This window comes from Mastigoproctus giganteus, chromosome 1, assembly GCF_048544385.1.
Source record: "Mastigoproctus giganteus isolate SK-2022 chromosome 1, ASM4854438v1, whole genome shotgun sequence".
Lineage (NCBI taxonomy): Eukaryota > Metazoa > Arthropoda > Arachnida > Uropygi > Thelyphonidae > Mastigoproctus > Mastigoproctus giganteus.
In genome coordinates, this window is record NC_143575.1 from 107,519,146 (window position 1) to 107,545,695 (window position 26,550).

Genomic DNA, 26,550 nt, shown 5'->3' on the forward strand with positions numbered 1-26,550 from the left:
CTGTGTGACACCACGTCTCTGATATCCCAACAATATCTGCCTTTGATGTCTTGACCAACACTTCAAATTCATCAAATTTATTTACTATACTTCTAGCATTGGTATACATGCAAGTATACATGCACCTAGTGCCAGTAGTGTCCTTGACAACCCTGCCAACCTTCGTATCGTCTGCAAACTTGGACATTAAATGAAACTTCCCTTTAACGGAGAGCCATGGGGAACGAAAATGTGTCCGTTAGAGAGGTGTCCGCTAACAAGAAGTCTGAGGGAGAAAAAAAAAAAAAAGAAAGAAAGAAAAATCGTTAAACGTTTAATGTAAAATTAAATTAAAATATATACAGATTTTGAACAATATTTTTGTAAATAATATACATACAATTGTGCTATGCATATTATGACTTTATCTTAAGAAAAATACATACAGTAATCACTTATTTTCTTCTGCACCTTCTTCCGGCTGATAATTTTGTTTTCAACATTTGTTCGGAGTGAAGAAACCATCGAAAGTCCTTCAGTATCTTCTTCAGCGGCGAATAACATTTTTAAACGATTGATTTGTACGAGCGCTTCTTCTATTTTCATCGGCGGTTCGTCGTTAATATGTTCTTCGACAGAATGACCTGACCTCCTTCCATTTCTTCATCCTCATGAGGAACTTCTTGAAAAATATCGATGATAATGTCGTTGATATCTAGAGCACCATCTTCTGTAGTGAGGTTCGAGTCTATATCTTTGTAGCCAGGGTCACTTGTAGCTGAAGTATCGTACATTATCAGTAGATGTTGAAGTTCTTGTTCTTCTTGGTGCTCCACATTGCTGTTCACAACTTCAATTTTTTCATTTGAGAAGCCAGATTTTACAAAACGGTTCACGACAGTTTGTTTTCTAATTGCGTTTACTGAAGAGGAAATCCACTGAATCGCATCTAGGATGCTGATTTTCTTTGCAAGGTCACTCGCACATGTTACATCGTTCATGTTTGCAATGAGATGTCTTAAAACACGTTTTCTGTAGTGAAGTTTAAAATTTTTTATTATCCCTTGATCCAAGGGCTGACAGATGTGTTTGGTGGAAGAAAAACGATTTGAATGTTGGACAATTCAATGTGCGGGTGAGATGCAGCATTATCCATGAAAAGAATAATTTTTCTGTTTTGACGAATCATGTTTTGGTTAAAGTGACTTATCCATTCGCTCATGATATCTCGTGTCATCCACGCTTTTTTATTAGACTTCCAGTCAACATTCAAAAGATTAAATTTTATGCCCTTGAAACAACGAGGATTTTGTGGTTTTCCTATAACAAGAGGTTGTTCAAAGTCTCCCAGCATATTTGTACACAATAGTACAGTCAAGCGTTCCTTAGAAATTTTTCCGCCCTGGCACTTTTCGTTTTTTAGATTCATTGTTTTTTCAGGAAGAGCTTTAAAAAACAACCCTGTTTCGTCACAGTTGTAAATATCCTTAGCTTCAAAATCACGACATAACTCTTCCAATTTGACGGTCCACTCTGTTACAACCCCAGTATCAACAGATCCACCTTCACCACTTACGGTTTTCCAAGAAATTTTATGCCGAGTTTTGAACTTGTCTAGCCATCCCACAGAAGCTTTGAACTCATTTACTCCCATAGATTTCGCAACCTCCAAAGCCTTTTCCCTAATAATAGGCCCATTAATGGGAATTTTTTTAGCACGTGCGCGACAAAACCACTCATACGTAACATTGTCAATTTGAAGTCCAACAGTTTTCGGGAATGATTTTTGAACGTGATCATTTCCGTGTTGCCAAAATCGTTTGAGCAGTTCATTTTTTTTCTTTAGGATGTCGCTTACCTGCGTCTTCCCGGTTTTGAATTTTGCAGCGAGATTGCGAACACTATTTTTTTGCCGATCATACGCATTAATGAGTTCGACTTTATCTTTTAAAGTTAAATGTTTACGAGAAGACATTGTGCACTTCACACGACACTGAACAAAACTGAAAACTGAAACTCAAAAGACGAAAGGCCGACCAAATTCACCCCGCCCCCTGCACACACCGAATTCATCAGAAGTTTTACACGTGCCGTAAAATTCTTGAAAAAGGGTTTACAACCGCGACGTAAACCTTGATAAAATTCAGAGAATCGGAAATAGATTGAGGCAATATGTGGAAGAAACGTTCCTAGAAAAAGGGCCGTGAGCTCTCCCGCAGTCCGTTATGGGGAAATCAAATTAAGTGCTAACCTAAACGAAACAGTGCAGATTGCCTGTCCGCATCCGTTACAGAGAATGTCCGCTAGACAGAAGCTGCAAACACGTTAAAACCAATGGAGGTGAGTTGGGGAATTTGAAAATGTCCGTTGTAGAGAGATGTCCGTTAACGAGAGGTGTCCGTTAGGAGAAGTTTCACTATTACCATCATCAATATCATTTATAAATACAGAAAACAATAATGGACCCAATACTGAACCCTGAGGGACTCCACTAATAACATTAGTTCACGATGAGCAGTGTCCATTGATTACCACTCTCTGTCTTCTCCCCCTCAACCACTCCTTTATCCATAGCAGCAATTTGCCTCCAATTCCACACTGCTCCAATTTGTGCAGCAGTCTTCCATGTGCAACAGTATCAAAAGCCTTTCTAAGATCCAAGTATATAATGTCAAAGTTATTCCCTGCATCCAGTTCTTTTGTGACTGCATCATAGTATCCAATCAAATTGGTCAGGCAAGACTTCCCCTTAACAAACCCATGCTGTGTCTGAGCTATAACTGAAGTCTTGTCTAGATGATCCTGCAGTGCTTCTTTAACCAGTGCCTCCATTAATTTTCCGGGAACAGAAGTTAAACTCACTGGTCTCTAATTACTTGTGTCATCCTTTGATCCTCCTTTGTGAATTGGGGTCACATTTGCACATCTCCAGTCCATGGGTACCTCCCCTGAGTCCAAGGAAGCTCTCATAATTATGGCTAAGGGTTTGCTTACTTCCTTTGCTGCCTCCTTTAATATAACTGGATAGATCCCATCCACCTCATGTGCCTTTCTTGTGTTTATCTTCAACAATTTCTCCTCCACTTTACTCTCAGTTATTACAAGATTCTCTAGCTTACTGCCAGAGTTGAATACACCTCTGGCATTCCCCTCGCTGAATAACTCCTCATGTGTGAATGTCGATGCAAAATATTCATTTAGTTTGTTAGCTACCTGAGCAGGATCATCAGCAGTTGACCCATCGATATCAAGTGGACCAATCTGATTCATCCCCTTCCTTCTAGAGTTTACATAAGTAAAGAACTCTTTGCTGTTTTTCTTTTCATCCTTCACCAAAGATTTCTCGTAATCTGCCTTCGCCTGCCTAACCTCCCTTGTAACTTGGTTACAGATCAACTTGTATCTATCATAGGCTTCTGTGTCACGTGTTAATTTGTATGTATCCCACGCATTTTGCTTCTCTGCCATATGTCTCATTAGTTCATCTGACATCCATTTAGGCCTAAACCTTGAACAATATTTCTTAGTTGGTATGTAAAGCCTAGTAGCTTCCAAGATAAGTTCTTTGAATGCTTCCCATTTTGAATTTGCTGTTAGTAACATCATTTGGTCCCACTGTATAGAATTTAAATACTGTCTCAGTCTATCGTAGTCGCCTTTACGAAAGCAATAACCCTTCCCTTTACCCCTAATGGTAATTACCTCTTTGAGTAAATCCCACTTCAACACACTGTGATCACTGCCACCTAGTGGTTCATTTATCTGCAGATTCTTAATGCATGAAGAATCACTGCTGATAATCAAATCAAGAGTATTACTCCCTCTAGTTGCCTCCTGAACATGTTGATGTAGAAAACAATCATCCAATAAATCCACAAAAGCCTTGCTAGTGTGTGAGTGACCAACCCCCAAATTCCAGTGAATATCTGGGAAATTAAAATCCCCCATTATAAGACTCTCTGATTTACTGGCCCACTCTATTTCCCTGTACAGTTTCTTATTATACTCATCAAGTCATTAGGCCTATAGCACACTCCTACTCTCAATTTTGATCTCCCAATGCTTATGTCACACCAAACTGACTCGACACTGCACTGTCCAGCGATGTCGACTGGCTTCACTTCCTTGGATTTTATGTATTTCTTAACTAATAGCATAACCCCTCCTCCCTTCCTATCCTGTCTATTATTTCTGTAGACATTGTACTCCCCAAATTCCAGTTCTGCATTCCTTATATCTGTGTGACACCACGTCTCTGAAATCCCAATATCTGTACATGCAAGTATATGCACCTGTTCTTTTTCTTAGCTACCCTAACACAACCCATGTGTTTACTTGTACCCCAATGATTCCCAGCAGTCTCTGAAATATCCTGCATCTTATTTTCCAGGCTGCTGCTCATTCCAATAGAAGCAGTGCAAGGATCACTTTTACCTCTGTCAGTGGCTACTGTTAATCTATTAGTCCTTGTATCCCCCCAATCTAGCAGTTTTCCGACCCACCTAACACTGCCTCGATAGCATCAGCAAACATTCTTGCACCCTTTCTATTTAAGTGTATCCCATCCCTGTAGAAGCAGTCTCTCCTGTTAACAAGTACAGACAAGGCTGAAAAAAATTCTACCCCTCGAGCCTTGCACAATCTTTCCAGGGCCGAATTGATCGACAGGGCTCTCATCATATACTCCCTCCAATCGTGTCTGGGCAGAATTGCAGACACTTTCAAATTCAACCCTAATTCATGGCTTTTTTTCAACAGTGACCTGTACTTGTTAAGTAATTCCACCGGTCTCCTATTCTTAATATCATTAGTGCCAACGTCTACAACTATATCACCTTTTGTGCCCTTAAAAGATGATATCCGCTCTACAACGTCATCAACCTTTGCCCCTGGCAGACATACTCTGGTCCTGTTCTTCCTATCCTTTTTACAAAGCATGTTTCCCGTTTCCCTGACAATAGAGTTGCCAACAACTACTAGTTCCTTTGGGACCAACGTTTCTCCCTTGGGGGCTGCCGCTGTGTTGGGTGATGGCCAAGTTCAAGCTCTGGCATTGGTGTGGGCAGCTGAGAGCTTGATGGGGCCCCTCACTTTTAATCCTTCGAGGGCATCCACCCTGTCCTTCAAGCTCTCATATAGGCCCATAACAACGCTGAGTTGTCTCCTGATTTCCTTACACTCCTTGCATCGCGCGCACACACACACAAAGACATCCCCCATGGCAGTATCATGTCCCGTACTCGACTGCTCCACAAACATCAAGCAAGTAGTGCATTTTAAAAGGCTGTGATTCAGAGGGCAACTGCCCCTCAGTTCTCCCCTGAGCCACAGCCCTCCCATTAGCTTGAGCCTTTTGCTTTGCTGCTCTGGTCTGAGTCATGATTTCTATTTAATTTCAATAAAATTTCGAATTTCAGTACAAAATTAAAACCCTAAACTTGTATCCCAACACAGTTATAACGCTATATTTATGTTTCAGTATCGAGTGTTATCTACGAAATCCCTTTATATAACTTCCATATCAAGCTAAGTATTAATTATTTATTTTTACTAATTATTTATGTTACGTAACCTAAGTTGTTATATGTATAGTTAAAAGTACAATTTAATTAACAATGAATTTCAACAAGATTAATAGATTTTACTGATTAATTGACAATATTACGAACTATACTATACTATATTAAGCTTATGCTATCTAGTTCGAGATATTTTGTATCGCGTAACAATGACGGCAATTTTCGAACAGTAAACACGTGGATTTGATACCCTTACCGATACTAAGTAATACCTACAAAATCTCTATCTAAGTTACTTTAAACTAAGTATCGTAAATAGGAATATAAAGCTACTCTGGAAAAAAAGTTAATATGCCAATTTAAGCTAATAAAACAGAAAATAAATCAGGAAAAACTTCTCTGTTCCAGGAGCGGCAAAAAGCTACAGAAGTGGGATCGGTTTATGAAAACCAAAAACAACACTGTTTCAAGAAGATATCCTTGAGGATTTGTTCTTGGACCAGTGTTGTTTCTGATTTTCATATGCAACATCGACAGGCAGATTGAGGATGTAATGTTGAAATTTGCAGATGTAAAGATTGTAATATTTGTTAATGATCAGTACGAAGCAGCATTCCTTCAAGAATGGTCAGTAAAGTTGTAGCTATGTTTTAATGCTGCAAAATACAAGGCCTTACACTTGGGGAATAGAAATCTCAAAATAGCATATACACTTGGTGGGGTTGGTTGAATTAAAAACAGTAGAGGAAGAAAGGAATTAAAGAGTTATGATATGGACAGAATAATGTAAACAGGTGGCCAGGAAAGTGCATGGTGTTCTGTCAGTGATTTATCAAACAATAGCTTGTAGAGATAGAGAGGTCATAATTCTACTGTATAAGGTAATTGTAAGGTTGCATTTCGAATACTGTGTCCAGGTATGGAGACCTCATCTATAAAACACGTTGAGATTCTGGAAATGACCCAATGACAGGCAACTCACATGGTTTGAGATTGGCAAAAGGTTTGACCATACAAGGAAAGATTTCAATTATGTAGGCTAGAGAGCTTGGCAATTTGGCACCTTAGAGGGAGCTTTATTGAGATTTATATGGCCATGGGAATGGTTAGTAAAATGAATAAAGGCAAAATTTTTGCTATTATAAAGAATTCCAGTACTAGAGGCCATAAATTGATATTACAGTAGAAGAGGTTTAGACTAGATTGTAGGAAGTTTTCTTTGACGATTTCTCATAGTGGAATTCAGAGAATGTTTATTGCTTATGGGTTTTTTTTTTTTTTTTTGCTATCTTTTATTCCTGATTAGGCTTTTATTTCAGTATTTTCTGTGCTGCTTAGTTTTCCATTTCCTTCATTTTCTCACTTTGTTAGAGAAGTCTTGGTTTTAATCCTCTTCAGTCAGCGATTTAACGGACCCAATTTTGGTGAAGTCTGAACAGTCTGTGACAGCCAAATCCTCTGCTTGCACCTTCATGATGGTGGGACTGTTATTAATCCTGGGTATAACCTCCATGCACAAGTACATGGTGGATGACCACCCAGGTGTGAGCCAACGTAAGCAGGGGTCGAGGTGTGGTGCTCACACCACATGGAGGAATGCCATCCCTCTATGTTACCAGGCAGTACTGGCTGGTAGATGACTCTCATCAACTGGTGGAATACCACCACTTTGCTTATTGGAGGCTTGAAGTGGTGGAACCCATGCTTAGTCTCTAGAACTAAGTTCCGGTCAACCTTTCCCTATCTTTTCCATCATGCAGTATGATTGATGACTTTTGAGGTTATGATGAACATCGTGGCGAGATCCAATATTCCTTACATTTCGAGAGTACAGCTCTAAAACGGTGTTCGCAGGCCGGCCGCTAGATAGTACACCGGAATGAACCTATTAGTAACTCTCTAGGAGGATTCCGGATCATCTAGTGTATAATCTTGTTACCTCTGCTCTGCCAGATAGTGACTGGAGGGAGTCTGAGTAGTGTGTATGCGGGGGAGCATTGTCGAGGCCACGTTATGTCAAGGATCTGGGTATGTTCTTACCATGTGTATGCCATATCCAAAAATTTCATTACTTCATACGGCATGTCCCACCCACTTTTTCTTACTACTGAATACACCATGAATTGTCAAAATAATAGAGCAAGCTTATCTGTGAAAAGATCTAAACCTCCCAAGCACTTCCTAATTCATTTCACAAATATACGTGGTCTCAATTCTAATCTCAACGATGTCCATTTCCACTTGCAGTCTGCCAAACCCCATGTACTTTTTCTGACAGAATCTCAGTTATCGGTTGATTCAACTACTGCTCATCTCAGATGCCCAAATTATTCGCTGTATATGATTCCTTTCGCCTCAAAGGTGGTACTTGTGTATATGTTCTTTCTGATATTCCCTGTCAGAGACTTGGCAATTTGGAATCTCCTCTCTTTGACCTTCTCTGGCTTAAAATCTCTCTACCTCATTGTTTCAAATTCATCTGTTGTCTCTACCGTTCTCGCAACTCCACTAATCACTTGGAGCTCTTTGACTTCCTCTCTTTGCAACTTTACTTTCTCCAGTCCAACTTTCCTAACAGTGAGGTAATTTTCCTTGGTGATTTTAATGTTCACAACTCCAGGTGGCTTCCATTTTCTAGACACACCGACCCAGCTGGTCGAGATGCTGAGGCTTTTGCAATTCTTTTTAATGTTCACAACTCCAGCTGGCTTCCTTTTTCTAGTCAAACCGACCCAGCAGGTCGAGATGCTGAGGCTTTTGCAATTATTAATGACCTAGCACCGATTGTTCATTTACCTACAACAATACAGGAAAATCCTAATCATACAGCCAATACGCTTCATCTTAGCATTAGCATTAGTAGAGGCATATGATGCAAGAAAGCAAGCTTATTCAGCATCAGCCAAAAAAAAAAAAAAAAAAAAGCACAACCACTACTCCCATTTTCACCCCTCCGTTCGTTCGAAATACCTGTCCAGCTGAGCCTTAAGTTTATTTAGGCTATCAACTTCAACAACAAGTGATGGAAGTCTATTCCACAAACCAACTGCCCGCTGGCTAAAGGCAAATTTCTGCACATCTATCTGACATCCGTCCTTCCTCAATTTGAATTTATGCCCTCTCAGGTGATTATTCTGAGCAAGAGGAAGAATCCCATTGGCATTGAGCATGCTCAAGCCATTCAAAGCCTTATGCACCTCTATCAGATCACCTCGCTGATGCCTAGTCTCCAGACTCTGTAATTTGCAAAACTTAAGCCTTTCTTCGTAAGAGCAACCCTTTGTTCTATTCACTAATCTTGTTGCCCTTCTCTGTACTCGTTCCAGCAGCTCTACATCCTTCTTGAAATGAGGTCTCCAGACCTGTATACAGTACTCAAGGTGTGGCCTGACCAATGCCTTATACAAGGGAATAATCACATCCCTATCCCTGCTAGAAAAATTCCTATATATCATTGACAAGACACCATGAGCTACTCTTGCAGCTCGTCTGCACTGCTCAGAGAACTTCATATCTGCCTGCACAATTACCCCCAGGTCCTTTTCATTCTCTACCACTGTCAACGTAGTACCACAGATTGATACGTTGATCTGCGGCTACTGTTTCCCATATGTAGTACTTTACATTTGTCAATGTTAAACTTCATTTGCCACCTCTCAGCCCATCTGCTCAACCTTTCCAGATCCTGTTGCAGCAGCATAGCATCAGTAGTGTCCTTAACAACCCTGCCAACCTTTGTATCGTCTGCAAACTTGGACATTAAGCTTGATATACCATCATCTATATCATTTATAAATACAGAAAACAACAATGGACCCAACACTGAATCCTGAGGAACTCCACTAATAACATTAGTCCACGTTGAGCAGTGTCCATTGATTACCACTCTCTGTCTTCTGCCACTCAACCATCCCTTTATCCATAACAGCAATTTGCCTCCAATGCCACACTGCTCCAATTTGTGCAGCAGTCTTCCATGTGCAACAGTATCAAAAGCCTTTCTAAGATCCAAATATATAATATCAAAGTTATTCCCTGCATCCAGTTCTTTTGTGACTACATCATAGTATCCAATCAAATTGGTCAGACAAGACCTGCCCTTAACAAAACCATGCTGTGTCTGAGCTATAACTGAATTCTTGTCCAGATGATCCTGCAGTGCTTCTTTAACCAGTGCCTCCATTAATTTTCCTGGAACCGAAGTTAAACTAACAGGTCTGTAATTACTTGTGTCAGCCTTTGATCCTCCTTTGTGAATTGGGGTTACATTTGCACATCTCCAGTCTATGGGTACCTCCCCTGAGTCCAAAGAAGCTCTCATAATTATGGTTAGGGGTTTGCTTACTTCCTTTGCTGCCTCCTTTAATATAACTGGATAGATCCCATCCACCCCGGGTGCCTTTTTTATGTTTATCCTCAACAATTTCTCCTCCACTTTCCTCTCAGTTATTAGAAAATCATCTAGCTCACTGCCAATATTTACATCACCTACGACATTCCCCTTCCTGAATAACTCCTCATGTGTGAATGTAGATGCAAAATACTCGTTTAGATTGTCAGCCACCTGAGCAGGATCCTCAACTGTTGAACCATCAACATCCAGTGGACCAATCTGATTTATCCCTTTCCTTCTTGAGTTTAAATAGGTAAAGAACTCTTTTCTGTTTTTCTTTGCATCCTTTGCCAAGGATTTCTCATAATCTGCCTTTGCCTGCCTAATCTCCTTTGTGACTTGGTTACAGACCAACTTATATCTATCATAGGCTTCCATGTCACCCATTAATTTGTATGTATCCCATGCATTTTTCTTCTCTGCCATATGTCTCATTAGTTCATCTGACAACCATTTAGGCCTGAACCTTGAACAATATTTCTCGGTTGGTATGTAAAGCCTGGTAGCTTCCAAGATTAGTTCCTTGAATGCTTCCCATTTTGAATTTGCTGTTGGCAACATCATCAGTTGGTCCCACTGTATAGAATTTAAATACTGTCTCAGCCCATCATAGTCGCCTTTACGAAAGCAAAAACCCTTCCCTTTACCTCTGATGGTAGTTACCTCCTTGTAAATCCCACTTCAGCACACTGTGATCACTGCCACCTAGTGGTTCCTTTATCTGCAGATTCTTAATGCATGAAGAATCACTACTGATAATCAGATCAAGAGTATTACTCCCTCTAGTTGCCTCTCGAACATGCTGATGTAGAAAACAATCATCCAATAAATCCACAAAAGCCTTGCTAGTTTGTGAGTGAGCAACCCACAAATTCCAGTCAATATCTGGGAAATTAAAATCCCCCATTATAAGACTCTCTGATTTACTGGCCCATTCTATTTCCCTGTACAGTATCTTATTATACTCATCAGAGTCATTAGGCCTATAGCACACTCCTACTCTCAATTTTGATTTACCCATGCTTATGTCACTCTAAGAGGCTTAGAGGGGAACAGGTATCCTGTGTGTTATCAGACACAGCCTAAAACACTGATGGATCCAATATCTCTCTATTACAGAAGATTTAGGAGAAGTCCGGTTGGCCTGCCTCTCTAAAATCCACTCATGCACACCTTCTCGATGGTAAGCCCTGTTACGTCACTTAGGTGGCAACGAACGTGTAGAGTGGTTCTCTTCAAGACGCCTGGTCAGAGTGAAGAGGAAAAGACCAAACCCTCCAGCAATGAGAGCACAACAATACAAAATGGCCCTTAGTCCCCAGCAGCTTTCACTCTCCCTCTTACGGCAGCGAGAGGATCAGAGTGGAAGCAGAGGGTGCTAAGAATCTCTGGGTACGACCAGGCTGCCATGCACGGAAATTGAACTTGGTCTGTTATAACGTACGATCACTCATCGGTGAAGACAGGATATTAGAGCTGGAAAAGGAATTAGAAATGTGAATTGGAATATCATCGGTTTGGCTGAAACAAGAAGAAGAAATGAATCACTTATAAGTTTATCAAGTGGAAATCTGCTGTACACCAATGGAAACAGTGAAAGGAGTGAAGGTGGAGTTGGGTTTCTGGTCCATAAAGATTTTAAAAACAACATTTTGGAATTCAAAAGTACATCACCAAGGGTGTCAGTACATCAACTAATATTCAAGATTTCTAAGAGGTACAAGCTAAAGATTATAATGATTTATGCACCAACATCGAGCCATGATGATGAAGAGGTTGAAAAAATGTACACTGAAATTGAGAGTCTTCTAGATGAGCAGAAAACCCACTACACTATTATTATGGGGGACTTCAATGCTAAGGTTGGAAAAAGGCAAAACAGCGCAGAAAGAGGAACTATAGGAAATTTTGGAATTGGTGAAAGAAATAAAAGAGGTGAAAGACTTGTGGAATTTGCAGAATCTCAAGGACTGTCAGTAATGAACACTTTTTTCAAGAAAAGGGTGAACAGAAAGTGGACATGGAAGAGTCCAAATGGATTAACAACTGATGAAATCGACTTCATCCTCACTAACAGAAGATATATTGTGAATGATGTTACCGTCCTGAATAAGGTAAATGTTGGAAGTGATCACAGAATGGTAAGATGTACACTTGATATAGATGTAGGAAAGGAAAGGAAAAAACTGACTCGAGTAAATAATACAAAGGTCTTTGAAATAACAGAGGAGGAGAAAAAGCAGTATGTACTGGAACTTAAGAACAAGTTTGAGCTTCTGCAGACTGCTCAGGACCAAGATATCGACGAGGAATATTACAACTTTCTGAAAGTGATAAAGCCCAAGAAACCTATAGGGAAACAGAAATCCAAAGAAGAAAAAATTAGTCAAGAAACACTTGTCATGATGAACAAAAGACGACAAATGAAGAGCAAGAAAAACACTGACAGGGAGAAAATTGAGTATACTGAGTTATGCAAAGCCATTAGAAAGAGACTCAGAGAGGACATAAGAAGATTTAACACAAGAAAAGTAGAACAAGCATTAAGGGAAAATAAAGGATTTAAATCAGCAGCCATGAGCAGTAATACAGAAAGACAAATGATACTGAAACTGAAGAATAGCGATGGTGTACTTATAAACAGCAGAGAAGGCATAATTCAAATAGCAGAAGACTACTATAGAGAATTATACAAGGCGCGAGGGAATGATACCAGCAGTGGGGAAAATGGATTGCAAAGTAGCAACACATACGACATGCCCGATATTCTTCCTGATGAGGTAGAACATGCATTGAAGAAAATGAAGAATTGGAAAGCCCCGGGGGAAGATGAAGTTACTGTAGAGTTGTTAAAATTGGGAGGAAGAGACATAACACAAAAAGTGGCAAGGCTCTTCACAAAGTGCATTAGAAAAGGTGTGATGCCTAAGCAGTGGAATAATGCAATCATAGTTTTGCTGCATAAGAAAGGAGATAAATCAGAAATTGGAAATTATAGACCAATTAGCTTGTTATCCCATATCTACAAGTTGTTCACAAGGGTCATTACTAACAGATTAGAAAGAATACTTGATGAGAATCAACCGAAAGAGCAAGCTGGCTTTAGGACAGGATTGGCAACTATGGATCACCTTCACGTAATATCACAGCTAATGGAGAAAGCAAATGAATATAAAACACCATTATGCCTGGCATTTGTGGATTATGAAAAGGCATTTGACTCCATACAGCATAAGGCAATGTTTCGGGCACCTGAAAGACAAGGTATAGATATTCCATATATTATGATTTTGAAGAAAATATATGAGAGTGCTACATCCTTTATTAGACTAGACAAAGACAGTAGCAAATTTAAAATCGAGAAAGGAATTTGACAAGGAGACACAATATCTCCGAAGCTGTTTACTGCTGCCCTTGAGGAAGCTTTCAGAAGATTAGACTGGTCGCAGAAAGGAGTCAATGTGAACGGAGAGTACCTAAACCATTTACGATTTGCAGATGACATTGTGGTCATAAGCCACGATCCCAAAGAATTAGAGGAAAATCTTAATCAGTTATGCACAGTTAGTAAGGATTTTGGACTAAAGATCAATATGGCTAAAACAAAAGTAATGATGAACAAGTATGCCACGGAAAGGGAAATAATGATTGAAGGAGCAGTAATTGAAAAGGTGGAGTCATATACTTATCTGGGACAAGTTATTAGCTGTAATAATGATAAATGGCTGGAAGTCAAGAGAAGAATAAATTTTGGATGGATAGCATTCAGGAAATATAGTCACATACTGAAGAGCAATATCCCAGTTTGTCTGAAACGTAAAATAATGAATCAATGTATACTCCCCACCATGACTTATGGAAGTGAAACTTGGGCGCTCACCAAAAGAATGGAAGAGAAGCTAAGAACTACACAGCGAAGAATGGAACGAATTATATTGGGAATCAGACTGTTAGATAAGAAGAGAAACACATGGATTAGGCAGCAAACTCAAGTAAAGGACATTCTTATCAAAACTAAAGAACTAAAATGGTCTTGGGCAGGACACATAGCTCGAAGACATGATGACAGATGGACTAAGAAAATAACAGAATGGTACCCAAGAGGAGCTAGAAGAAAACCTGGAAGACAAAGGCGGAGATTGATAGATGAAATTCATGAGTTTTTGAGTAGTAAATGGATGGCCAGTGCTCAAAACAGAAGGAACTGGAAAGTTGCTGGAGAGGCCTTCATCCTGCAGTGGATTGAAAATGGCTGATGATGATGATGATGTCACACCAAACTGACTCGACACTGCCCTGTCCATCGATGTCGACTGGCTTCACTTCCTTGGATTTTATGTGTTTTTTTAACTAATAGCATAACCCCGCCTCCCTTCCTATCCTGTCTATCCTTTCTGTAGACGTTGTACTCCCCAAATTCCAGTTCTGCATTCCTTATATCTGTGTGACACCATGTCTCTGATATCCCAACAATATCTGCCTTTGATGTTTTAAGCAAAACCTCAAATTCATCAAATTTATTTACTAAACTCCTAGCATTGGTGTACACGCAAGTATACATGCACCTCTTTCTGCAATTATTAATGACCTAGCACAGATTGTTCATTTACCTACAACAATACAGGACAATCCTAATCATACAGCCAATACGCTTGATCTTTTTCTCACAAACAACCCTTCTAAGTACATGGTCGAAGTGAGAGGTCCTTTAGGCACTTCAGATCACAACTTGGTGATTGTCTCTTCTCCAATGGAATCTTTATCTCATGGCTATTCCCAACCTCGTGTTGTTTGGCATTACAAGAATGCAAAATGGGATGACCTGTGAGACTTCTTTTCTTCTTTTCCTTGGTCGGATTACTGTTTCAAAACTTCTGATGTCAACGTTTGCTCAGATCATGTCAGTGAAATTATTCTTGCAGGAATGGAATCCTTTATTCCCCCACTCCACTTTAAAATCTCGTCCCTTATCTAAACCTTGGTTTTCCAATAAATGTGCTAAGGCTGTTCAAGAGAAGAATGTTGCATATCGTAATTGGCTTGTTTCTAATTCTTCAGTTTCATTTTCTGCCTACACCAAAGCTCGCAACAATTGTAAAGCAGTTATTAATCAGTCCAAACTAGAGTTTGAACAGGCTAAGAGTAGAAAACTTGCTTCTTGCCCTAATGGTTGCCGAGCATTCTGGTCTCTTGCCAAAGCTATTGACCGCAACTTTTGCCCATCTCTGCTCCCACCTCTGTCCAAACCAGATGGTTCTGTTGTCACTTCAGCCAAGGATAAAGCTGATCTGCTATCATCCCATTTTTCTTCCAGCTCATGTATTAATGATCTTGGTAAAACACCTCCCACCATTCCCAACAAGCTCCATTCAATGCCTGCTGTGGTCTTCCGTCAAAAGGATATCAGAAGGATTTTGATGAATCTTGATGCTAAGAAAGCTCCAGGTCCTGATGGTATTTCTCCACTTGTTCTCAAAACCTGTGCTCCTGAACTTACTCCTATTCTTTGCCGCCTTTTTTCACTTTCTTATTCCAAAGGTGTTTTTCCTTCTGCTTGGAAATTTGCTCATATCCAGCCAGTTCCTAAAAAGGGTGATAAATCCCTCCCATCCAATTATCATCCCATTGCAATTACTTCTACTATTTCTAAATTAATGGAGAAATCAATTAACCGGCAACTCTTAAACTACCTAGAAACCTTCCGTCTGATCAACGATCGCCAGTATGGATTCCGTCAGTGTCGATCCACTGGTGATATTCTGGCTTATGTTACCCATTTATGGACTAATTCAATGGAAAGGTTCGGTGAAACGCAAGTAGTTGCTCTTGACATCTCAAAGGCTTTTGATCGTGTTTGGCATAAAGGTCTTCTAAACAAGCTTCCATCTTATGGTTTGCCAACTGTTTTTAGTAATTGGTTATCCAGTTTTCTCTCTGATCACTCACTGAGGGTGATGGTAGATGGCTCTCTGTCTTCTAACTTCTCCACTAATGCCGGTTCCCCCAAGGTTCAGTTCTCTCCCCCACTCTATTCCTTTTGTATATCAATGACCTTCTTCCATTGACTGGAAATCCTATCCATAGTTTTACCGATGATAGCACATTGCATTCAACTTTCCATTTTGAGAAACCTTGTCCTGCTCAATCAGCTTCAACTTCTTGAAAATTTGCTACCAATTCCTTAAATGCCGATCTTCGGGTAATTCTCCAGTGGGGCAAAGACAACTTAGTTGATTTCAACCCTTCTAAAACTCAGTTTTGTCTTATATCTCGCAAAAATGATTCTTCTGCTCCTATGCTTATCTTTAGGGACACTCCGATTTCCAGGCAAAATGATATATCTCTTTTGGGGATTACCCTGACTTCTAATCTCTCTTGGCACAAGCACATTACAAATATTGCTTCCTCTGCATCTAAGAAACTTGGTTTTCTGTTTTGCTCTCTCCGTTACTTTTCTTCCAAATAGCTGCTCACTCTGTATAAATCGCAAGTCTGCCCTGCCATGGAATATTGTTCCCACATCTGGGGTGGTGCCCCCAAAACCTCTCTCAGGCTTTTTGATTCTATTCAGAAGAAGGGAGTTAGGTTAATTAATGATTCATCTCTAACAGAGTCTCTCCACTCGCTGTCTCATAGACGTACTGTTTCTGCTGCATGCCTTTTCTACAGATACTTCCATGGGCACTGTTCTTCTGAATTGGCTTCTATAATTCCCGCTCTCTCTTTCAAAACAGTCCGAACACATGCCACCACCAGCCAACATCCATTTACTGTTTGACTTCAAACTCACAGAACCAACTTTTCATCTTCCTTGTTTATTCACTCAACTGCCGTTTTCTGGAACAACCTTCCTTCCTTCATACGTTTTTCCTGAAAATTACAGTCTACAGAAGTTCAAGTCCAATGTCAACAGATATCTTCTTTCGTCTTCTCAACCTCCAACCCAAGCACGGTACTAAGTACTATAGGTTCTGATACCTCTCGTGTTTGGGGTTTACATAAAAAAAAAAAAAAAATATCTGGCAGGGGAGGAGGGGTTTATACCATGCAAATTGGACTGTGAATACATACTCATACAGTCATGATATACTGGCAGTGTTATGGCCTAAAATGCACCTTAAAACGAACAAATCAAACTGTTCCCGTATAAGTGCAATTAATTTAATCAGTTTAATATATATTATGGCTTAGTGTAAAGCCGTAAAGATGCAATAGCGCTTAGTGTAAAGTCTGGAACATTATGGTTTCAAATTAATTGTAACTTTTCTGAATAAAATAAAATGTAATGTGCAAATCTAAATTGAATTAGAATATATTCTTTTTGAGGTCACTTCACTTAATGTCTATCTTAAGTTCATATCCTTTAATGATATTATCGTAGCTGCCAACTAATTGGATTTATGACAGAGAACCTGTGGTTTTTACTCAATTTGACTCCTCCTCCCTTTCACTGTTATAATACAGGGTTATTCAAAATGAAGTCTGGGGTTTCAAACAATTCCTGTACTGAAACCCCGGACTTCATTTTGAATAACCCTGTACAGGCAGTGACATACAGTTTTTGTTCTCTGCGCAAAACCCACTTTTCCTCAACCTTTTTCTTTATGCAAAAAAAAACATAACATTGGAATTTTTTTAAAAACAATTTGCAAATTTTTCTTATTTTTGTTTATTGAATTGGCTATAGGGTGTATTTCAAAATAGTATTGTTCTTCGTAATATTACTCCTTTCATTTTACTTGTGTGGTGCAAAGCTAATTAACAATTTCTTTCAATGAGATTAGCATTAGTAGAGGCATATGATGCAAGAAAGCAAGCTTATACAGCATCAGCCAAAAAAGAAAAAAAAGTTTATCCACTTCCTTGAATTTATTTAAGCTATCAACTTCCACAACAACAGTTGGAAGTTTGTTCCAGCAATCTACTACCCGCTGGCTAAAGGCAAATTTCTGCACATCTATTTGACAACTGTCTTTTCTCAATTTCAGTTTCTCCCCTTCAGGTTTGTAATCTGAGCAAGAGGAAGAATCCCATCAGCATTAAGCCTGCTCAATCCATTCAAGGCCTTGTACACCTCAATCAGATCACTTCGCAGGTGCCTAGTGTCTAGATGCTGCAATTTGCAGAACTAAAGCCTTTCTAATGCTAGTGAGTGCCACTGACTCACATCGAGATCTAGTTCTTGATCCAAAAGAACTTTGAAAGAAGATAAATTAATGAACTCCCAGTAAAAAGAGCTTCTGAATTGCAAACTTCTGGCAAAAGTAATCGTGCACAGGCCAGGCAAGCTAATAATTCTAGTCAATGTATCCTCACTTGTGCAGAAAGTCCGTATGTCTCTCTCTCTTTTGGCTTGAATAAAGCAATTTGCTCATTTCTTTTAAACGTTCTACCAACATTTGAAAATCTGAACTCAGTTCTTCAAGACAGCGTACTACACATCCATGTGCTGAGGTTATTACTCGTAGACACGATGAAGAATACTACATGCAGATTTATTATACCAACAGTCTTTAAATCTTTCTCTTCCATTTTGAATGCTGATTACTACAGCAGTCTAAAGGAGAAGGATGATTCTGACTTAGCCATAGGCATTTCTACCAAATGCAAACTACCAAATTTGTGGAGAGTCTAAAACAACAGAGGTAGATTCTGTTTAGTGAGAAAGTACTTTATTGCTGCAAAGTGGCACGAATTTCTTCAGTTAGCAGTGCATCATTTTTAAAATTGAAATTTTGTGGACAGGTTTTCAGTATTTCTTGAGTTTGTTGAAGATAAAGAAGTAGATGAAGCAGTAGATAGTTCTCAGCATCAGTTCTCTCAGTTTCAACCAAATGCTATTATTATTAGCTATGGTGGAAGGAAGCCTGAGGCTTATGCTGCACCAGCCAAAAAAAAAAAAAAAAAATTCCCGAGTTACCCTAAGAGAGAGAGAGAGAGAGAGAGAGAGAGAGAGAGAGAGAGAGAGAGAGAGAGAGAGAGAGAGAGAGAGAGAGAGAGAGAGACAAAAGTAGAAGGGAATCACCAAGAAAGAGAAGAATGATGATATCCAGCTCAGGACCCTGGGTGTGCCAAGCCCATACTCACCAGATGTGAGCCCCTGGGGTTAATATACTGTCAGTCCTCGTATAGCACGATAGTTGCGTTCCTAGAAACCCTCGTGCAATGCAAAATCGTGCAATATAAACAACAGGCCCTATGGGAAAAATGAGGTTAGGTGCCGACCACCCAAGATTGAACACACATTTGTAACCAAAACATTACCAAACACAATAAATAATCATAATAAAATACTTACGCATTTTATTACGACTATTACGTAATAAAATACAGTGGTACCTTGGTTTGCGAGCATAATTCGTTCCGGAAACGTGCTCGTAATCCAAAGCACTCGTATATCAAAGCGAATTTCCCCATAAGAAATAATGGAAACCCAGATGATTTGTTCCAAAACTCAAAAATATTCATATACTGTAAAAATGATTAATACAAAATACGTACCTTTTTATATTTTTAATATTTAAATTTAATATACATAAAGCAATCGAATTTATTAATTATTGGGTAGGACGACTTTCACTGTCTCTAACGGAATCACTGCTATCTGTTGATTTTTTCTTTTTGTGCGACTTTAACAAGGAATCTTTCCAATGACACTTGCTTTTGCCTCCTTTTGAGGATTTCACGGAAATCAGATTCATCGCTCGCACTATTACAAAACGAGGAGGCACGCTTGATACACATAAACAAAGCTGCGCGCGTGTAGCAACTGAATAAACAACACCATAAAGGCAGAGATACACTATTAACACCTCACATTTTACTAAAGCACATTTCTAGGGGTTACTACCATAAAACAATAAAAACAATTTCCAGTTGCGTTCCTGCTAGTGGAATCTGTTATAAACTGGTAGTAAACTCGATCTAATTGCATTTGCGATTATACCGATAGCTGGAATTGTTGGTTTTTACGTTATTATGGTGAAATTTGTTTCCCCTTCACTGATATAAAAAACCATAAATACATTTTCAGAATCTTCTCTTCATTCCTATCGGGTTGCGTTCGGTTGGGGTGATTCTGCGTTCGACTGCCATTTCTTGTAAACACAAAGGCTAATTGTGCATAAGCGAATTCGGTTCGTGTTATATAAGATATCGTTCCCCTATTTATAAATCGTGTATGATCGAATTCGTGTAGTGTAAACACGTGTTATACGAGGACTGACTGTACTCGTATTGCAAGACCTCGCTCGTTTATCAAGTTAAAATTTATTAAAAATTTTTGCTCGTCTTGCAAAACATTCGCATACCAAGTTACTCGTCATCCAAGGTACCACTGTATTGCTAATGCTTTTACTTCTATCGTAAGCAAACTTGTTTTTTGTTTGATTTTCTATCTAAACAGATGATAGGTGTTCCATCTCTTCCAATTCTTTGTGTCTTAATCTAATGGATTTTAATTACACTTTGAGTTGTTCCTGCTATGAAAGTTGTTTTTATTTTCTCTGCATTCTTTCTAATTCTCGGCGTTGCCTCATTTAGGTCTGTAGCACGTGCAATATCACATGGTCTTTCATTTCGCTCGCTCAAAGCGTTTCACAATTTTATATTTTTTTCTCTATCGACAGATGCGGACTGGCCATAAGCCTTACCAGGGAAACCCCGGTGTGATTTTGGCCATAAACCATAGTATGAGGCCACTATAAATTTTCCCGGGTAAGAATTTTTGACCCAGTCCGCCTCTGTTTATCGATATTGTTTTTCTTTTTCTCTCTGAATCTGCAGTGTCTACACCAGTACGCTTCCTTTTCACACCTTTTAAGAATTTTACTCATTTTTAGGGAACAAAGCACAATTACAAAACGAGGAGGCATGCTTGATACACATAAACAAAGCTGCGCGTGTGTAGCAACTGAATAAACAACACCGTAAAGGGTGAGATACACTATTAACACCTCACATTTTACTAAAGCACATTTCTAGGGGTTACTACCATAAAACAATAAAAACAATTTCCAGTTGCGTTTCTGCTAGTGGAATCTGTTATAAACTGGTAGTAAACTCGATCTAATTGCATTTGCGATTTTAGTGAAGGGGAAATGTGTTTCCCCTTCACTGATATAAAAAACATAAATACATTTTTAGAATCTTCTCTTCATTCCTATCGTGTTGCGTTCGGTTGGGGTGATTCCGCGTTCGACTGCCATTTCTTGTAAACACAAAGGCGAATCGTGCATAAGCGAATTCGGTTTGTGTTATATAAGATATCGTTCCCCTATTTATAAATCGTGTATGATCGAATTCGTGTAGTGTAAACACGTGTTATACGAGGACTGACTGTATTATGAAAGAAGAAATAATCGATGTCCAGTAGTCCTTGATTGGGCATGTGCACAAGGAAGCATGAAATATAACAAATTACCCAAAGTCCAATTACTACATTTTTGGCATTTTGATAATTCCTCATAGCAATGGTGAGTGTCAGAGAATATTTAACCAGGTGGGGGGAACTGAATTCAGATCTTTTCTTTCTGGTGAAGTTTTATGAATGCTCTTGACAGTCTAAATAACAGTATATTGTTATAAACAAAACTATTAATCAACATTTCTGAAGAGGTGCAAAGTCTAGTACAGTATCTTTCACAAAGCTGTCATAATCAGTTGTCTAACAGACAGTCCAAACAGAAATCTACAGACGGCAAAATTCTAGATAAGTTGATGTTTGAAAGCATTTTCTATTAGTAAGTAATATTAGAATGTATTTTAATATAAAATGTGTACTTTGTCAGTGAAATTTAATTTATAGAGTAGTGGAACTTTACAAAAACCTTCTGCTCTTTCCAAAAAAATTCTCTAGTTTTTATGAAATTTTTTCCCCTTCTTACAACCCCCCCCCCCATTTTTCACCTGTTTTGGCAAAAAAAAAAATCTCATATCCAATTGTCTTACCAACAGCATTTTGAAAGGCAAAAGTTGGCAGCTACGTATTATCAAAGATATTTTATTTTGCCTGCTGTCAATTTGGAATAAAAGTATTTATTTAAAGAATTTATTTTTTTTCCTTTTCTCCCTCCATTCCTTCCTTCCTTCCTTGATGGGAAAGGAGAAAACAAAAAAAGCCCATTTTGAGCAGGAGCTGTATCATCAGAAGAAAATCAAACATGAAATGGTTCAAGTTTTAAATCTGTTGGATAACTGTCTAAAAGCCATTAGATGTAGTGAAGGTGAGCAGAATTATTGTTTTTAATATCATTGTGACTTTATTATTATGTCTGATTTAAGTCTAAATATGCAACCAAAATGTACATTTGATGATAAAGGATACATTTTTTTTGTATGCAAATAAAACTGAACCATATTTCTTGGTAAAGAACTTGTGCTTTAAAAAAAAAAAAAAAAAAAAAAAAATTGCAGGACTTAACTGTCATGATATGGGAGAGATTAAGACTAAAGTTTTCATCAAAGTGGAACAGTTAGGTAGACAGTGCTTAAGGTAGAAAATAAATACAGATGTCCCTTTGTTATGCAAGTTTGAAGTACATGTTTTTTGCATGTTCATAAATTATTCTTAGGAACATCTTTTAGAATACAGTGTATCTTGATTTAAAGTGAATTTGTAATTCACCTAATACTAAGGTTTCTTAAGGAATTTTTAAAATTCCTTAAGAAACCTTACTTTGCTGCACAAACTATTCTGTGATTTCCGTGTATACTCACAGAATAATTTGGGCAAAGAATAAGCATCGGTAAATGCATAAATGTCAAAGCAAGCTGGTGACACTTCTAACTGCTTTGATTGGCAGTGGGAATGCTCACTCTAATTATTCACGTGACCTTTTCCATACGTTAATCACTTTAGTCACACACAATGTTCGGAAACTGCAAGTAATTTGTGAATGTTGGAGGGTTGTTTTTATTTATTTTCTTAAGATAAAATTTCTGCATATAGTAAATTTAAAATGTGTGTAACATAAGGAGTGGCACTAACTACATTAATTATCAGAATTTCCAAATTTTGACTAATGACCCAAGGGGATAGTGAATAAACTTTTAATGGCAAATAATGATTATGGACAATCAGCAAATACATACATAGCACATGCACTTCTCCATTGTGGACTGCAACAGTTTTATTCTTTGGAAAATGCTTCACTTCTAGCTGTAAATTTTTAGAAATTTCTCTAACTAAACCTTAAATAATGAAATTATTGAGTTTGGTTAGGCTAGTGAAATTGATTGATAGAAAAGTATTAAACAGGAAATCAAAACCATCATCAACACAGTTGTTGCATTCCAAAATGGAGAATGGTAAATAATGCTGACTGTCTGTAAACATTATTACCATTAAAAGTTTATTTACATTATCCACTCTGGTCACTAGTCAAAATTTGGAAGTCATCCATGTGATTATTTAACCCTGTAAAATTTAATCCACAGCCATGGGGATATCCTGTATTCAGGGAAGAGAGAAAAGAATTCCTTTGGTAGCTTCCTTCAACGAACATACATTTTTACTTTGCAGACTTGTCATTTTGGAAATTTCTCAAACAAAACTTCAAATAATAATAGTAGTATTAGTAGTAGTAATAGAGGCATGTGATGCAAGAAAGCAAGCATATGAGCTTATGTAGCCTCAGTAAAAAAAAAACAAAACAAAACTAATTTCACACAACCATTCCCTTTAAAAGTTTGTCCAGTTCCTCCTTGAATTTATTTAAGCTATTAACTTCCACAATGACAAATGGAAGTTTGTTCCAGCAATTAACCACCTGCTGGCTAAAGGCAAATTTCCACACATCTATTCTACAACTGTCTTTCCTCAGTTTGAATTTATGCCCCATCAGGTTTGTAATCCAAGCAAGCTGCTCAGATTACGAACTGCTCAGCTGAAATTGATTAATGAAAGTATTAAATAGTAAATCGAAGAGCTCATCCAAATAACTGTTGTACTCTGGATGGAGAAATGTACATACTACATACATATTTGCCGATAATCCTTTATTGTTATTTACCATTAAAGGTTTATTCAAGAAATTCGCTTGAGTGTGATTAGTACTGCTGTTTCTTCCTTTAAATCATTCTGATTTGCTTGAAGCAAGCAGAAATTTTATCTTCCGAAAATAAATAAATAAAACCCATATCCACATTCTGTGCACTCCAGCTTGTTTATTTTCAGTTTCTGAGCATTATGTTGAACCAAAGTGATAGACAGTAAATGATCACATGCTTTGGTAACATAGTTGGATTATCGAGCAAACATCACTGAATAGGCAGTTCTAGCAACCGACTGCTATTGACTTGACTGCATTGTTTACCCATGTTTGTCCTTAGCCACAATTTTCCTGTGCAACTTGCAAATTGTCCTGTGAATACATACATTTTATTCAGAAATGATATTTGATGTTGATACACCATAATACATGTATCAACAAGAAAAAATCCCAGGGGCTCACATCTGGTGAGTTTGGGCTTGACACACCCACGATCCTGAGCTGGATATCATCATTCTTCTCTTTCTTGGTGATTCCCTTCTCTCTCTCTCTCTCTCTCTCTCTCTCTTCTCTCTCTCTCTCTCTCTCTCTCTCTCTCTCTCTCTCTCTCTCTCTCTCTCTCAGGGTAACTTGGGATTTTTTTTTTTTTTTTTCTTCTGGTACAGCGTAAGCCTCAGGCTTCCTTGCACCATATAGCTAATAATAATAATAAATCTGTGATAATATAGTGGCTTAGTCACTGGGCACATATTTGGAAAAGTTTGCTTTGAATCTCATCATAGTCCAGATTTCACTCACTAAGGTTGAATTAGCCTGCCTCAAAAGAAATATGTGGGTTTTTCATCAGCAAGTACAGGAGCCCCTTGGTTTATGCTGGGGTTGGGTTCTTGGAGATGCCAGTGTGTATTGAATCAGCATAAATGAAACCTGAATTGTAATTTATTTCAGTGGGATGTGTTCGAGGTGTACAAAAATTGAGACTCTTACATAAAATATACAAAAATTTTAATATTGTATTTAACATAAACATTATATACATGCATTTAAATCATATTTATTCCATAATAAAATATAAATATGTAGGCATTGCTGATGAAAGGAAGGCTGCCGTGGTTGTGGATAGTCAGGGTCAACTGGATTATTTTCTGCCATCTTTAAATCAATTGATGGCTCTTCGGATTTTATTTTAAAATAAGTAAGGAAGGCTGTTTGCATTGCTTCATGCCTCCTCTCCTGCAGAACATGGTAGTAAAGCTGCAATGCTGTGTAGATTCCTCTTCTAATAGAACAGTTTCATTCCCAGTCAGGATTAATGTCACCTTACCTCTGTAGGTACCTATCAATCCCAGCCAGAATTTCCTTCAAGTCATGGGTTTTTATGGACTGTAAAATGGGCCATTCTTCTTCTTGCTGCTAATTTCCAAGTCAACTGTGCAGCCAAATCTTCCAGCTCCTCATTTGTAAGAAGCTGAGAATGGCTTTCCAACAACTGTGTTGTCAAGCCCTCCCTCCTGAGCAATTTCAGTGATTTCATTTTCAATATGTGGCATTTTCTCAAATCCCCTGAAATCATGTAGTACACACTCAGGCCACACTTTCCACCACACTCTGTTCATACAAGTTGATGTATGAATGGAGTATGGTGGACTCTTTCCAAGCAGCATCAATGTTGTTGATTCCCTTTACAATATTATAAGACTTCCTATATACTTTGACTCGTTGCATATGTTAGTTGCCCATTTCCTGTAATGTCTCCCTAAATAGCTGCCGAAGGTAGTAGATTAAAATTTGCTATGATTCTATGGTCCATTAGTTGTAAAAGGGAGGTGGTATTTAGTGGCAACTATTCAACTATTACATCCACAGTTGCCCTTCTCTCTCTCTCTCTCCAATGTTTGTTGAATATCCTGGGGCTATTGTCCAACAATAGCAGCACCTCCTTTGATAATTATTTTCATCACAGTAGCAATGTATCATTGGACAAAAATTATCTGTATAGCAGTTTGTGAAGACATTGTCACCCAAGCCCTTCTGTTTGAAGTCCAAATGATTGGTAAATTTGCTTCAATGAGAGCCCTCAGTATTTCAAAGTGATAAATGAGCAGTGGCTTCAGTTCTACAGTTCCTGAAGCATTTCCACCAAGAAGAAGAGTTAAATGGTCCCTGGCAGGTTTAAATCCAGGAGCATATCTCTTCGTGGAAGATGATTTTTTGATGGCATTTTCTTCCAATAAAGGCCAGTCTTGTCCATACTGAAACAAGGTCAGGTGGATATTCACATTCCTCTATGAGTCACTTGAAGTGCTCAGGATACGCCCTTGCTGCTTCTTCATCAGCACTGGTAGCCTCACTGTTAATTTTATATTGTAAATTTGAGTTTCCTGCTTGATATTAGCAAGCCAGCCTTTGCTTGCTATGAATGTATTTCATCATCATCACTTTCCTTTTCTTTTATCTCATCAAACAAATTCTTCACTTTATCACAAATAACACTTTGTGTGAGAGGAATGTTTCTTTCATTTGCCCCGTCAACCCACAATGAGAGTAACTGTTTCATTTTTTTCAATCATAGGACCATGTGAATATCAGTTGTAGCAGTTTTCCTTCTTGCAGTTTCCATCGTCTTTTTAATTTTATCAGCATTTTTATAATTGTTATTACATTGGAG

At 38.4% G+C, this 26,550-nt stretch overlaps 1 protein-coding gene across 1 annotated transcript in view; it reads left to right on the forward strand.

Annotated features, from left to right (window-relative positions):
- The window catches only part of LOC150091084 (protein MIS12 homolog), a 95,943-nt gene that overhangs the window by 34,655 nt on the left and 34,738 nt on the right, over positions 1–26,550 (forward strand). The window contains exon 5 of the mRNA XM_090381727.1: positions 21,995–22,115. Within this exon, the coding sequence (XP_090237853.1) occupies positions 21,995–22,115 (121 nt within the window). The remainder of the gene's footprint in view (positions 1–21,994; positions 22,116–26,550) is intronic.